The following is a 12,751-nucleotide window of genomic DNA, read 5'->3' as shown; positions in this document are numbered from 1 at the left end:
AAGTTACCGCGCCGATGAGTGAGAGTAAGACCCGCTGATGGACGATGTGCAGTGGGTTCGATTTAAAGCAGCCAGGCTTTTTTACACACTAACACACTCCCCAAGAAACACACGCCACCACCTCACACCTAGCATCCCTCCTCCAAATCCTGCTGGAATGTGTCTCCTGTAACAACATTAACTATCACAAGGCCCGCATCACATGACAAGAAGGGCCCGTTTGTGCGTAGGTGTGCGTCCACGTATCTCTTGAGTGTGTGTGTGTGTGTGTGTGTGTGTGCGCATGCCGGACAGTACCTTGCTCTGGCCGTGGAGTAAAAATAAACACTGACACTCAAGTGACACCCGGCATTAGGAAGCGGACCAGCTAGAGGGATGACAAGAAATCGCCTAAACATTTCGGACGGCTTACGTAACAAGTCCCCGATGGCAGCAGAGAGCGGAATACAATTTTACCCTGTGTCTAATTTTGCCACGCAGGGGAACTCTTCCCAGATACGTGAGCAGATATTGCACTCAGCGAAGGGCATGCAATAAAGTGAAACCATGAAGTTTCATTTCACCCAAATTACGTTTATCGGGTGTACGTGCCGGCAGTCGCGTTTCGAAATCATCCCTCTTCAGTTCAGCCAGCTGGTTTAAGCAGACCTAGTTAGTGCAGTGCTAGGGCATGTTCAGGGCACGTTTTGACTCCGAACTAAATCTAAAAAAACCTTGCACTGCTTTGACTGCAGAAATCTTCGTCAATGTTCAAACTTGGGGCTAAATGAAACCAAAACGTGTCGAGATTCTTCAAGGGCTATGAGCCATCAATTTTAAGGCCCTTGTTTCTCATAGGACACTTGTGATATTAAAATAGAAACAAAATGTACCTTTCAGCCTGTCGTTTTCCCTAAAATGTATTTTTAGCATCGCCAGTTGAAACCAGTAGAGCGTAACTTCATTTCATAACGTGTGACTGTAGCTTCACTAACAACACGCCTTGGAAAGGATAACAGCCTAAGGAGTCGAGTAACACCTTTCTCCCTGCAGGAAAGAAATTCAGAGGAAAAAAAACAACCCAGGCCACGCTGGGCTGACGATAGCTGCAGCATAGAGCTGAAAAAGAGATGGAGGAGAAAGAGGGCTGGAGGGATAAAAAGAAAAAGCAATGAGGGTGCTGACATATCCTGACAAAATGGAGCAGGGAGTGTCACTCAGCACCTCACACACCACTGTGCATACACTGCGGGCGCACACACACACACAAACACACACACACACACACACACACACGTATCGCACATGAGAGCTTTGCCTTAAGGACATGGAACCTGGATCTGAGCTTCTGCTGAAAGCAACAGATGCCAGAAATACGGCATCACATATAGAACCAAGGACAACAAGGTCACACAATCATACTGACTTTTGCGCACACACACACACACACACACACACACACACACACACACACACACACACACACACGCACCGCACACAGCAGTTCAGTCATCCAGGCTTGAATCTGGCAGGCCGAGCTGAGCTTATTAGCAACCTCCAGTCAATAAAACCCTTGCATTTTCACAAGGTGAGCTCGCCTGTGTATTCTCGCTGTCGGCTCGTCGAAACTCTGCGTCTCTGTTAGTTTGGGGGTTTTCGACTCGCCGCGGGGACGTTTTTGTAAAAGTGTAAGAGTTTTATTAGAGCGCTGCGTGATACCAGCTGTCGGAAGTGGCTCCCTTCTTCCAGACCAGGACCTTTTTCTTCTAGCCGGCCTCTGCAGCTTATGTGCAAACATACGGCACACAGACCCAGCGCTTCAGGGTGCCGCACTGTTGCTCTTGTGTCCATATGTTCACAATCCCATCACATCTTTGAGGCACTCAAGTTACAAATTAGCTAAAACCCCACAAGCCAAAAACCACAGACTTTTGTGCTAATGAAAACGCCGTGGCTCACATGTTTACAGTATAATGTGGACGTACATGATGGAGGCACCCCCCCCCCCCCCCCCCCCCCCCCCCCCCCCATATGTCTGAGTAGCTGCCTATTCATCCATGTATCTTCTTTGGTTGTTGCCTACTGCATCACTCACACCCTCTCGCCGCCCGCAACAGCTGCCTCTTGTCAGCGTTGCTCTGCAGCAGCTGAGGATGTTGGGAGGAGTGCAAGATTGCGTTTAACTGCTTTGGCCGAAGGGGACGTATACAGACGAGGGGTTGGGGTTGGGGGTTTGGTTAACAGAACATCAGGATCCCATTTGAACCAGAAAGAGGCGCATGGGAGTGGGACAGGGTGTCGGCGGAGGATGATGCGGGGGAAGTGGGAGGTCGTGTGTGTGAGCATGTTCGTCTGCATGTTTCATGTTTCATGTGCATTTGTATATTGTCTTTTTAATGTGATTGTTTGTATTTGCCACTGTTTCCATCAAAGACTTGTGGGCTGGTGTGAGCGTGTGTGCGTGTGTGTGTGTGTGTGTGTGTTTGTGGTGAAAAGGCTGCATCTGTCCTCAGCAGAACAGTACAGCACTGTCCTCATGCACCTCCAGGTTAAAGGTCAGGGCTGAGGCATGCGGCCGTCCACATCAGTCCCTATCTGACACGTTGACCTCTGACCTCTCTCTGCCCAGGCCTGCTGCCAGCCCGATGCTTTTTTTTTTCCAAACCGTGGGATGCACAAACGGAGGAAAACCGGCACGCTGTCTGCCGTTGACCACAGTGGATGCGGACTCTACCATCTGTCTTCTGAAGTCCAGTACTGAGGTACCGGGATCAGCTGGGGGGGGGGGGGGGGGGCCACGGAAAACTTGAGTCTGACAGCAACCAGATATGAGCTGGCTCATGAGTCGGTGGTGGAAAGATTTGGTGGGGAGGGGAGGGGAGGAGAAATGAGGGAAAAAACTACGAAACCGGTGATGAAGAGAATTCTAAACCTTTTCCCACCTCTAAGACAATTAATGCCTTTTCACTTTTCATGTCCTCCTCCTCCATAACAGTTAGGAAAAGTTTTTAACTGATTCCAGACGATCACATTAGTCAGAGGCTGTATTTGCTCATGGCTATTTTTATGGGTATTCAAGGAAATATCTTAAACATGTTGTATTTTGTTGGCCTGTGAATTATGACTTATGACTTAGCATAGTAGACTTCTCCATTTATTTTGGCAATAAATTATATGCAAAGTATGTGGGGGGGGGGGACAGATGTAGGTGTGAAATGTGTTCTGGAAGAAATCAAATGTCAAGACCAAAGTCTGTAGCCGTTTCTTGTGTCTCTCTGCTTTGAGGTAATTGATACCAATAAGCTTGGATGCTCAGAGACAGAGAATTTATACCAATGTTAAGCAAATCTAATGTTTAAAAGTGTGTTAGCATGGTCATTAGTACTCAACAAAAAGTAAAACTGAGGTATAGAGGATTATGAATAGATTTGACTCATAAACCAAGAGTTTTGGACAGTTTTGACCTGATTTAAGGAATCGCCAAGCTTATTACAGTTCATCCGTGGGATTCCATGGAAGTTTCTGCAGAATTTCATCATGGTGACGCGTCTTCCTCTTTTTGGATACATTGTCGTCATTAAGAGTCTTTTTCTTTGGTAGCGCATCCTGTCAATAGAGGAAATAAAGCCACATTATTACACATGTGTTTATAGCTGAGCACCATGTGTGAATTCAGTCTGAGAGATCGTCGATATCAGTTCCGTTTCATCCTCACTTTCTTGCTGACATGGGAACGAAGCTCTATCTGGTGCTGCGAGGGTGAGTGCCGGAATCTGGGACCACCGCAGAGAAAATTCTTTAAAGTTGTATGTAACACAGATGAAGCAGAAAAATCAGTCAGTAAGTTGTTTTTGTTCTGTTGAGTGCAACCAAATGAGCGATTAGACAAAGCCTTTTATCAGCAACATCACACCATAATCCAGTGGATAAACAGAAAAGGACATATTCCGGATTCAACCCGGCTGTGGATGACGACTTTGTTTCTTCAGCAGTGGCAGGGCAAATAGCCTTCAACCAATTAGGAACACTGCGTACCGGGAACGCGACAGCAGCGTGCCGCTCGGCACAAAACCCAGCGTGCCTGTGTTCCCCTTCTTCTCAGATGCAACACCTCGATTTTAAGAGGCCAAAATAACAACAGGTTGTTGTTTGTCATTTCAGAAATAGTGTGTGTGTGTGTTTGTGTGTGTGTGTGTGTGTTGCTGATGCACCAACTGACCCGCTGTCCATGACATTCCAGAATACCACAATACATTATTGTCACTGAGCGAGTGTGTGCGTGTGTGTGTGTGTGTGTGTGTGTGTGTGTGTCAAACAATTTGAGTGTAGAACTTTACCTGGTTACAATCAGAATTTGAATTTGATTGTATCATTCGCATAAGAGCATAAATCTAGTATGTTGTGTGGTGTCTCACAGTTTAATTCCTACATTTGGTACACATTATCTGTCGGTCATACATTTTGGGTGTAACGTGAATATTTGAAAATACTGTAATGGTAAAAATATATATATATATATATATATATATATATGCACAAGTAGGTGGGGGCCGTCCGAAATAGAAAACCTCCACTTCTGCCTCGTGCGCTTAGTCATGTTAAATGACCATACGCGTAATTCCAGCCAGTGACACGAGAGAGGGGCCCTCTCTCTGCCCTCCATACCACAGACTGCAGGGAGACGCCAGACTGACACGCAGGAGGGAGGGGACGGAGGAGGAGGCAGGAAGAGGGAATTTTAATGTGAAATCTTTACGCCACAAGTACACACGCACACACACACACGCACACACACACACACAGATCACATTAACGTCACATTTAAGCATCCTACTGAGACAGATTTTTTGGGAAAGTGAGCATGTTTGGCATCTGTGTCGAAATTAAAGTGATCCCCTGTGGAATTTGGGATTACAAGCATAGACTGTATATAAAAATGGACGCACAGTATAGTCACTGGGTGAGGTGAGGTGAGGTGAGGTGAGGCGAGGTGAGTGAAGCCAATGCAGAAAGTGGAGGGGAACAGTTAGTCTGGTTCTATCCAAAGATGACAAACCTGCTAGCAGCTCTGAAGTGTATAAATTAAGAAAATAATGACAGCGGGTCATTTTACAGTTGGTTATGTCTCTTTTAATGTTTTTATACTTTTGACTTTATGACTATGACTATTTAAATTCGCTCATTGCCTGGCAACTGCCACCCCTCAAATATTCCACCACATAATTAGTCGAATTGTCATTTTCACTCCTCAGTTTGAGGATTTATTAACGTGTTCCTTTGCGAGCTTCAAGGGTCGGCGTTGTGCCCTCATGTTGAACCAACAGCTAAGATAGAGGGACAAATCCCCTCATCTCACTGATTTCCCGAACTGTTAGACCCTCCCTCAAGTCATGACAGCCATCTGGAGTTTCATGTGTGAGGTCATGGTTCTAGGTCAGCGCCACTTACGCCGGCCTAATCACACATTCCACCACTTTTTCCAATATGGCACAAATTACCAGGAACGATTCTCCTCTCTAGTGTAATCAAACATTATTATTATTATTATTATTATTATCATTATTTAATTTAAGGCATCCCTCGCCATTGTCTTCTCCTGAGAAACCCACTCCTTTCTCCCTTTCTTCTAATCTGACACGGTCTAGTGGTCCGGCTGCTGTGTTTTGGAAAAAAAAACCCGGGCACAGTGCAGGGGTCCGATCCTCCTCGGCTCCGATGTTTGTTTACATTCTCGCACGGCGCCACCAGGGACAGACGGTGGCCATTTAAAAGGTTGAATCGTGGGAAGAACCAGGGCGATAAATAGCACAGAGGGAGCGAGTCAGTGACACTGAGACACTCGTCCTCGTCTACAATGTGGCCTGTGGCACCGTTGACTGAACGGTGCTGGTCTCTGCCTTTCCGTGACCGTTACCTGGATTCAGACAAATCTTAAAAAAACGGTCCTGGGATGTCACCGCGGCCTGATCTAAGATGTTCACCATGTAAGCACAATGTCAAGGGTTTGACCTTGGTCCCAACAAATCCCTTTCTCTCCCTCACGTTTAATTATTCCCTGTGTTCTACTATACAAAGAGATGCAAATATACATGATCTAAAACAGAAGAAGACGGATCAATAGCCTGTGAACGATGCTGCGTCTCATCTGCTGTTGTCCCAGCAACTCGCACAACTAATGTCTTCCAGTAACACTTTCAGTCCAACATTGATTTTCTTCACTTGGACAGTAATCAATAGTGAGTGGGGGGGAAAGGTGCTCTTGATTTTACAACATGTACAAACAGTGACTTTATCATTCACCCTCCTGCTCAAGGCTTTTAGAAAACTGCAAATACCGAAAAAACTTTTTGATAATGGCTGCAATCCAAAAATGGCAGGATTGTTTCTTTTTGACTTCATGGCTCATTGCATTCATAGGAAGTCAAGAGTTGTGACAGAAGTTTGAAGAAGCTGTTGCGGAAGACGTAGTATTGTTTTTCCCCACTTGCCAGTTTCTTCCCCACCAAGTGACAAATCACATAGTCATACAAGATTAACCTTGTGTATCCTGACGAATCAAATCAAATCCTGATCTATCTTTTACAGCACCGGCTGTTTGCTCTCTATATGAGAACATGTAGACCAAGCTTAACATGGAATCATAGTTTTATTGCAGCGAATTGGTTTGATTTAACCCTAAAAACACAAAAAATGTTCACCATCTGAGATGAAAAAAAATAAAAGATAAATATGTGCCTCCACAGGTTTTACTATGCCCTCACTGTGAGCTCTTTTGATTTCATTAAAATTTGCATTTTAGAAAATAGTTGATAGTCATCTGAATTATTAAAGCAAATTGTCCAACTTTCTTACCGGTGATGTAACAATGTAATGACATCGTGTGAAGTCCCGTCTGCAGCTCTACTGCGCCTCACCGTGGTCACACACCTGTGATACAACTTTGTACCAAACGAAGGCAAGTCACAAAAAACTCCATTTCCCAGTGGCCCATTTGTAGCTGCTTGTCTTAATATTAATAATAATTTTTAAAATATAGCAAAAGCGAGGATCTTTTCAAGTTTATGAACAAAAAATAGCCAGGCAGAAGAAGACCACAGCAAGACTAAACAAAAAAAACAAATTATTCGTGTTTTTTTATTTATCTATTAGAATAACAACCGTACTAACTTACTACAAAGTGATAAGTGACAAAAAAAAGAGCTTCATTCACAATTCACAGCGAATTTACTAAAAATAAATTCCAAAGTTTTGGCAGAAACATTTGTCATTTAAATATTTAGTTGTATTTAATTTCTAAGACCAAAGATGCATAGTCAAGCATAAGAATAACAAGTAGAAGGAGAAGAACATAGACGTTAAAAGTGTTTTTTTGAAGGTTTGAGAGGGATGCGTTTAATTTATCTGATCTGGATCCTGATTGGTCCTCCGAGTCCTCCTCAGACCTGCAGGGACGAATCAGCGAGTCCAGCTGAGTCAGTGTGTATCCTCCGTCCTGTGGATGAGAGAGGAGCTCGGACACACACACACACACACACACTGAAGCTGTGTCAGGCACAAGATGATGAGGCTGTGGCCGGTCGTGGTGACAGTGTTACTGACGGCGGCGGTCGCTCGTTACGTTTACATCCCGCTGCCCGACACCATCCAGGAGCCGTGGAAGCTGATGATGGTGGCCGCCGGGCTCCGGACGTCGATGCACCTGGTAAGAGAGATGCTTTTAATTTGTTCGCGTCATTATGAATGTGGAAGCGATTCTGGCGCATGCAAGGTAGTCAAAAAAAAAAGTCAAAAACAACATGGATGCAGCAGGGGCCGAAATAACCCTGGACTGTACTGCCAGGTGGAGAGCAATGCAAATGATAAAAAATAATAAAGGAAATAATGAACCTTCAAGGATTCAGCCAAGCAATATTAGTAATACTAGACGAATCTATAACCAAGTCCAGTTGCTCCTGATTCAACGCCCTTTTGGATAAATATGACCCGGATGGATGAGAATCTCCACAGACAGTATTAATACTATTTGATCTTTTGAAAATGGCCAAGGGTTTAGGTGTGCCAGTGTGAATGGGACCTTCATCTATGATTTACAGATGCTGTAAAGAGGAGATGCTGCATCATGATCCAGTACCGATCACCGGGCAGCAGAGCCGAAGCTCACCGCTTCCTACAAGTTTCTTATTTCTGTTAATGTTATGTTACAGTTGCATCGTATTCACATAATTCAAAGCTCTAGAAAGTGATAAAACTAATGTCATTATGAAGCGTTGTTAGTCGGTTGGATCTGTTGAGTGGCTCGACTGTTGAGACAGCTTGAGAGGTTTCTGGGCAGAGAGGGCAGACACGTCAGACAGAGGGAGGGCGGGAGCACAGAGGGGACTGGGTGAGACGTTTGGTCTCAAGCCGCTGCAAATCTTTTCCCCCCTTGTCCAGAGAAACTGCACTCGAGGCGTCCCTTTCAGGTTCCTCTTCTCTCTTCCCCAGGCCTCGTTGAAGGACTGGCTGGGCTGCGACCACTACATCAAGTCCGTCGGCCCGTCCCCGTCCTCGGAGAGCGCGGACGGCGCGACGAAGGCCGGCTCAGACGGAGGAGGGGTCGTGCCCGGAGTCAAGGTCAGCGACATCACCCTGGCCGGGATCCCGGTCCGGGTCTATGAGCCCCCGGCGGGAGGGGAGGGCCACCTGAGGAGAGGGTTGATGTACTTCCACGGAGGGGACTGGGCCTTCGGCAGTGCCGGTCAGTGCAGCAAAGCAGAATTAAGAGGGAATGCTCAAAAATATAAAGAATAGCAGAAGTTTTCCTTACTAATGCAACTTAACCTGCAGCAATAATATCGTGCAATTCGAGAGATTGTGTCAGGGTGCGCTTTTGTTCTTCCGACTTCTCCCACACTCCTCCGTCCCCCTCTCACTTCCTCAGAGAGGCGTTCGAGCGATGCCCTCAACCGCATGGTTTCGGACGAGCTCAACACGGTTGTGGCCTCTGTCGAGTGAGTGTTCCCCCCTGCAACACTGATCTACTCTTTCGACATTTTTTAGCAGCTCACAGAGAAAAGAGAACATCTACTGATGCAGATCGACACCTCTGATGATTTAAAAAACCTATTTGTGCATTAACTGAGACTTTAGAAAGCTCCCAGTCAGGGCCTTCAGGATATGTCAAGTGTCTTGACAGGTTGAGAACATGGATACAATCGCACAGCTTAAACATTTTTGCAACCTTTGTCTGTGCAGGTATCGCCGTTATCCAGAGGTGCACTTTCCGGTGCCGTATCTAGACTGCCTCGCTGCTGCCAAACACTTCCTGTCCACGGAGGTCCTGGCCAAGTACGCGATCGACCCCGAGCGCGTGGCCGTGTCCGGCGCGAGTTCGGGGGGGAATCTGGCCGCTGCGGTCGCTCAGGAGGTAAACCGCAGCCGTCACTTGTAGAAATGTGTGTCAACCGTGTAAATACAACCCGAGAACGTCATATGTGCCCCCAGATTTCCATCGATGACGGTGTGAGTGTGAAGTTCAGCGTCCAGGCTTTGATCTACCCAGCGCTGCAGGCTCTGGACTTCAACACGCCCTCCTACTTGCAGAACCAGGACGTGCCCGTCCTCTACCGGCCCCTCATGGTTCGGTTCTGGCTGCAGTACCTCGGCGCCGACCCCTCCCTGCAGCCCCAGTGGCTGGTGAACAACCACAGCTCCTCGCACCACCCGGCCATCACCCCGGAGCTGAGGGCGCGCTCCGACTGGGCCGTGCTCCTGCCGCCGAAATACAGGAGGAACCACAAGCCTCTCGTCGTTGAAAGGGGTTCGCAGGGGCCGGCGAAGGAGGCGCCGGGCCTGCTGGATGTGCGGGCGTCGCCGCTGCTGGCGGGACCGGAGGTTCTGGCCAAATGCCCCCGGGCGTACGTCCTGACGTGCGAGAATGACGTCTTGAGGGACGACGGGTTCATGTACGCCCGGCGCTTACAGGACGCAGGGGTCACGGTAACCAACGACCACTACGAGGACGGCTTCCACGGATGTTTCAGCTTCATCGTCTGGCCTGTGGAATTTGATGTAGGGAAGAGGGCGGTCAGGGGTTACCTCACCTGGCTGCAGAACAACCTGTAAGAGTGTGTGTGTGTGTGTGTGTGTGTGTGTGTGTGTGCAAATGAATAATGGGTGTACGCTTGTCTGTGTGTGTGGCCTTCATACACAACCAATTGCTCTGTCAATTATAGATTTGCTAAAGGGCTTATTTATCTATTCTTTATGTCAAAAAATATATGATCTAAGCTCGGGGCCCTCGTGTACCTCCACATCACGGCCACAAGCTTTTCACTGACGGATTAATAAACAAGCCGGTTCCACATCAGCAGTTCACCCGGTCATATACACTTCAGATGTACTCATCACAAGGGTTGTAAAAATGATTTTATACTTTTTGAATAAAAGTAAAAACAAACCCTGAATCGAAAGTTCACGTTGGCAGTGGTTGGGTTTCCTTGTTGTGGTAAGAAAATGTTTACATCAAACACTCAACAGATCACATTTGCCAATTATTTTTTCCTTTCTTTCTTACTTTCCTTTCTTTTAAATAAAATCTCTCCTCAAAGCACAGTGGAATTCCTGACCTTCCCCGTGGAAAATATTGAACTGTTTGACAGTGTTTGACAACTCACCCACATCTCGTAAACACTCATCTCTCATAAAGGCGATGTCTTACCTAAGAAGAGATTTATGAATGCATACAAAAATCAGTTTTCTTCTTCTGGTAATTAAATAATAAATAAGAGGGAAGCTAAGTCCTTCAGGCCTATAACCTTAACCACACCCACGAATTAAATACATGCATTTATACACCTGAAGGGAACAAATACAGCTGCTAAAAATACATAATTACCCTGCAATTACTGAACATCACAAGTGCATCAGCTTCCAATAATTTTCATGACCAGACATGCGATTGATGTGTCTGTTGTCTCACCTCAGGGGTTTTGACGGAGTTCATTTCCAGGTCACTGAAACAAGAATCAAGAATCAATACAACAGTGCCACCTAGTGGTTCGAGTACAGCATTGAACACCGCTCGAGGGAGGCAAATAAGTACATTTACTCGAGTACAGTTTTGATGTACCTGTACTTCATATGACGATTTTTAAAAAACTTTTGCTATTCATACTATGACTCATATTCAGAGGGAAATATTATTTAGAATCTGTAATATATGTGGCAGTTGAAGTTGCGAGTTGTTTCTGATGATTTAGCTTTTACATACACACTTTATGACACATACCAAACAGTATGTAAAGTAGTCAAAATAAGCTTCAATGCTAATCATGCATTAACACATCAATAATGAAATAATAGAACATATAGTCATAAAATACTTACAGGTCCCATTTTTTTCTGAATGATGAGTACCTTTGCTTTAAATAAATCTTCTGTAATTAACAGTAATATTTTAAAAGCAGGATTTCTTTTTACTGTTCAGTTGTTATATTTACCCAATGACTGCTAATAAAGACAGATATAATATGCCAACTCACAAAATGTAAACATCTCGATCGCCCCCTGGTGGCAGGCTGCAGTACAGCTCATAAACCCTGTCCCCTCCATGTCAGCAGCAGATGGGCCAAACTTAAAAAAAGAAAAGCTTGCACTTCAAATACATTTTTCACAAAGATGGTTTTTAAGGTTGAAATGTCATGAACACGATTGAATGCTGATTGGTCAGGCCGTTGTATCGGTGGGACTTCGATACCGGGGCTGATTGTAACGTAGCCTGTCCCTACGTTTTTTAATCTAAAATCTAAAAAAAAACTATATGCTTGATAGATATGAACAATTAAATATTGTTTCTGAGCGCGCACATCAACACACTGTGAGTTTCCTGTCAGGGAAACACCCTTCCAGTGACAGATTAGGTCATTGGCATTGCATTGTGCTGCTGCAGCATTTTTAAGTCTGTTTTACAAAAGAGACAATGAGCAGCTGTGGCACTCGGGCGGGAATTTAGGGAGATTCCATGACTTTACCGAGAGGAACGCTGGGAGGAGAAGCCTTGAGGGGGAGAGAGAGAAAAAGGGGAGTGGAAGGGCAGAAGAAGGTGGACGGAGAGTGAAGCATCCTTTTAATCCATTTTATTCCTTCTGGGTATTATTCGAGCACTTCGCTTCAGAGGGAAACTGCTTTCATTTCCCAGAGAAAGCAGCAGTTCTCCTCATGCTTTCCTGTTTCCAATTGTTCTTCAGAGTCCGGCTTGGTTGGGAAAATACTTAACTTTCAGTAGCCCCTAATACTGCATGTGTTCCACACGGGGACGTGCGCTTTTGATGATTTTGGTGCTTACCAAAGTCATTTTTTCCAGTTTCAGCGTTTCAAAGTTACAATACCTTTACATTTCTTACAATTTTACATTAAAGTTAAACACAGTTTTCGATCCTTTTTTATTCTAGCCATCCAGTAAAGGTTATTCACATGAAGTGATTACTTTGCCAGGCAGACGGGATTCAGGGAATTCATGTAATTCATGTATCTATATTCAGAGAGTGACTGGCTCAGAGTGAGTCATCAGGACTTGTGTGACCTTTGTGATGCCACAACCAAAGTCACCAGAAGTCTTGTAGATGGCTCTGCTGTAAAAAAAAAAAAAAAAAAAAAGAAGAAGAAGAAAGAAATATAAATTAAATTAATTTGATCATTTATTTGTTAACGTTTACTGTGCAGTCATCAAGTTGCTTGTTTTCCTAAATAACTTGTACAAAGAGGATGCTCTCTGCCTATGCTTTCATGTACG

The 12,751-nt window shown here is 45.2% G+C and overlaps 1 protein-coding gene across 1 annotated transcript; it reads left to right on the top strand.

Moving 5' to 3' along the window:
- Nucleotides 1-6,994: 6,994 nt before the first annotated feature.
- On the top strand, nucleotides 6,995-10,433 carry LOC118286115 (neutral cholesterol ester hydrolase 1). The gene is made up of 5 exons (XM_035610261.2): nucleotides 6,995-7,681; nucleotides 8,464-8,716; nucleotides 8,900-8,969; nucleotides 9,214-9,385; nucleotides 9,463-10,433. The coding sequence occupies exons 1-5, from the start codon at nucleotides 7,538-7,540 to the stop codon at nucleotides 10,081-10,083; spliced, it is 1,260 nt and encodes a 419-aa protein (XP_035466154.1). The 5' UTR covers nucleotides 6,995-7,537; the 3' UTR covers nucleotides 10,084-10,433.
- The last annotated feature ends 2,318 nt before the right edge of the window (nucleotides 10,434-12,751 follow it).

This window comes from Scophthalmus maximus, chromosome 15, assembly GCF_022379125.1.
Source record: "Scophthalmus maximus strain ysfricsl-2021 chromosome 15, ASM2237912v1, whole genome shotgun sequence".
NCBI classification, from domain to species: Eukaryota; Metazoa; Chordata; class Actinopteri; order Pleuronectiformes; family Scophthalmidae; genus Scophthalmus; species Scophthalmus maximus.
The sequence above is the reverse complement of the archived record's forward strand: the minus strand, read 5'-3'. Positions and strand labels throughout refer to the sequence as shown.

Coding starts and splice junctions, on each gene's coding strand:
- LOC118286115 (XM_035610261.2), top strand. CDS start 7,538: ATGATGAGGCTGTGGCCGGTCGTGGTGACAGTGTTACTGACGGCGGCG. Junction 7,682..8,463: donor TCCGGACGTCGATGCACCTG/GTAAGAGAGATG, acceptor TCTCTTCCCCAG/GCCTCGTTGAAGGACTGGCT. Junction 8,970..9,213: donor ACGGTTGTGGCCTCTGTCGA/GTGAGTGTTCCC, acceptor TTGTCTGTGCAG/GTATCGCCGTTATCCAGAGG.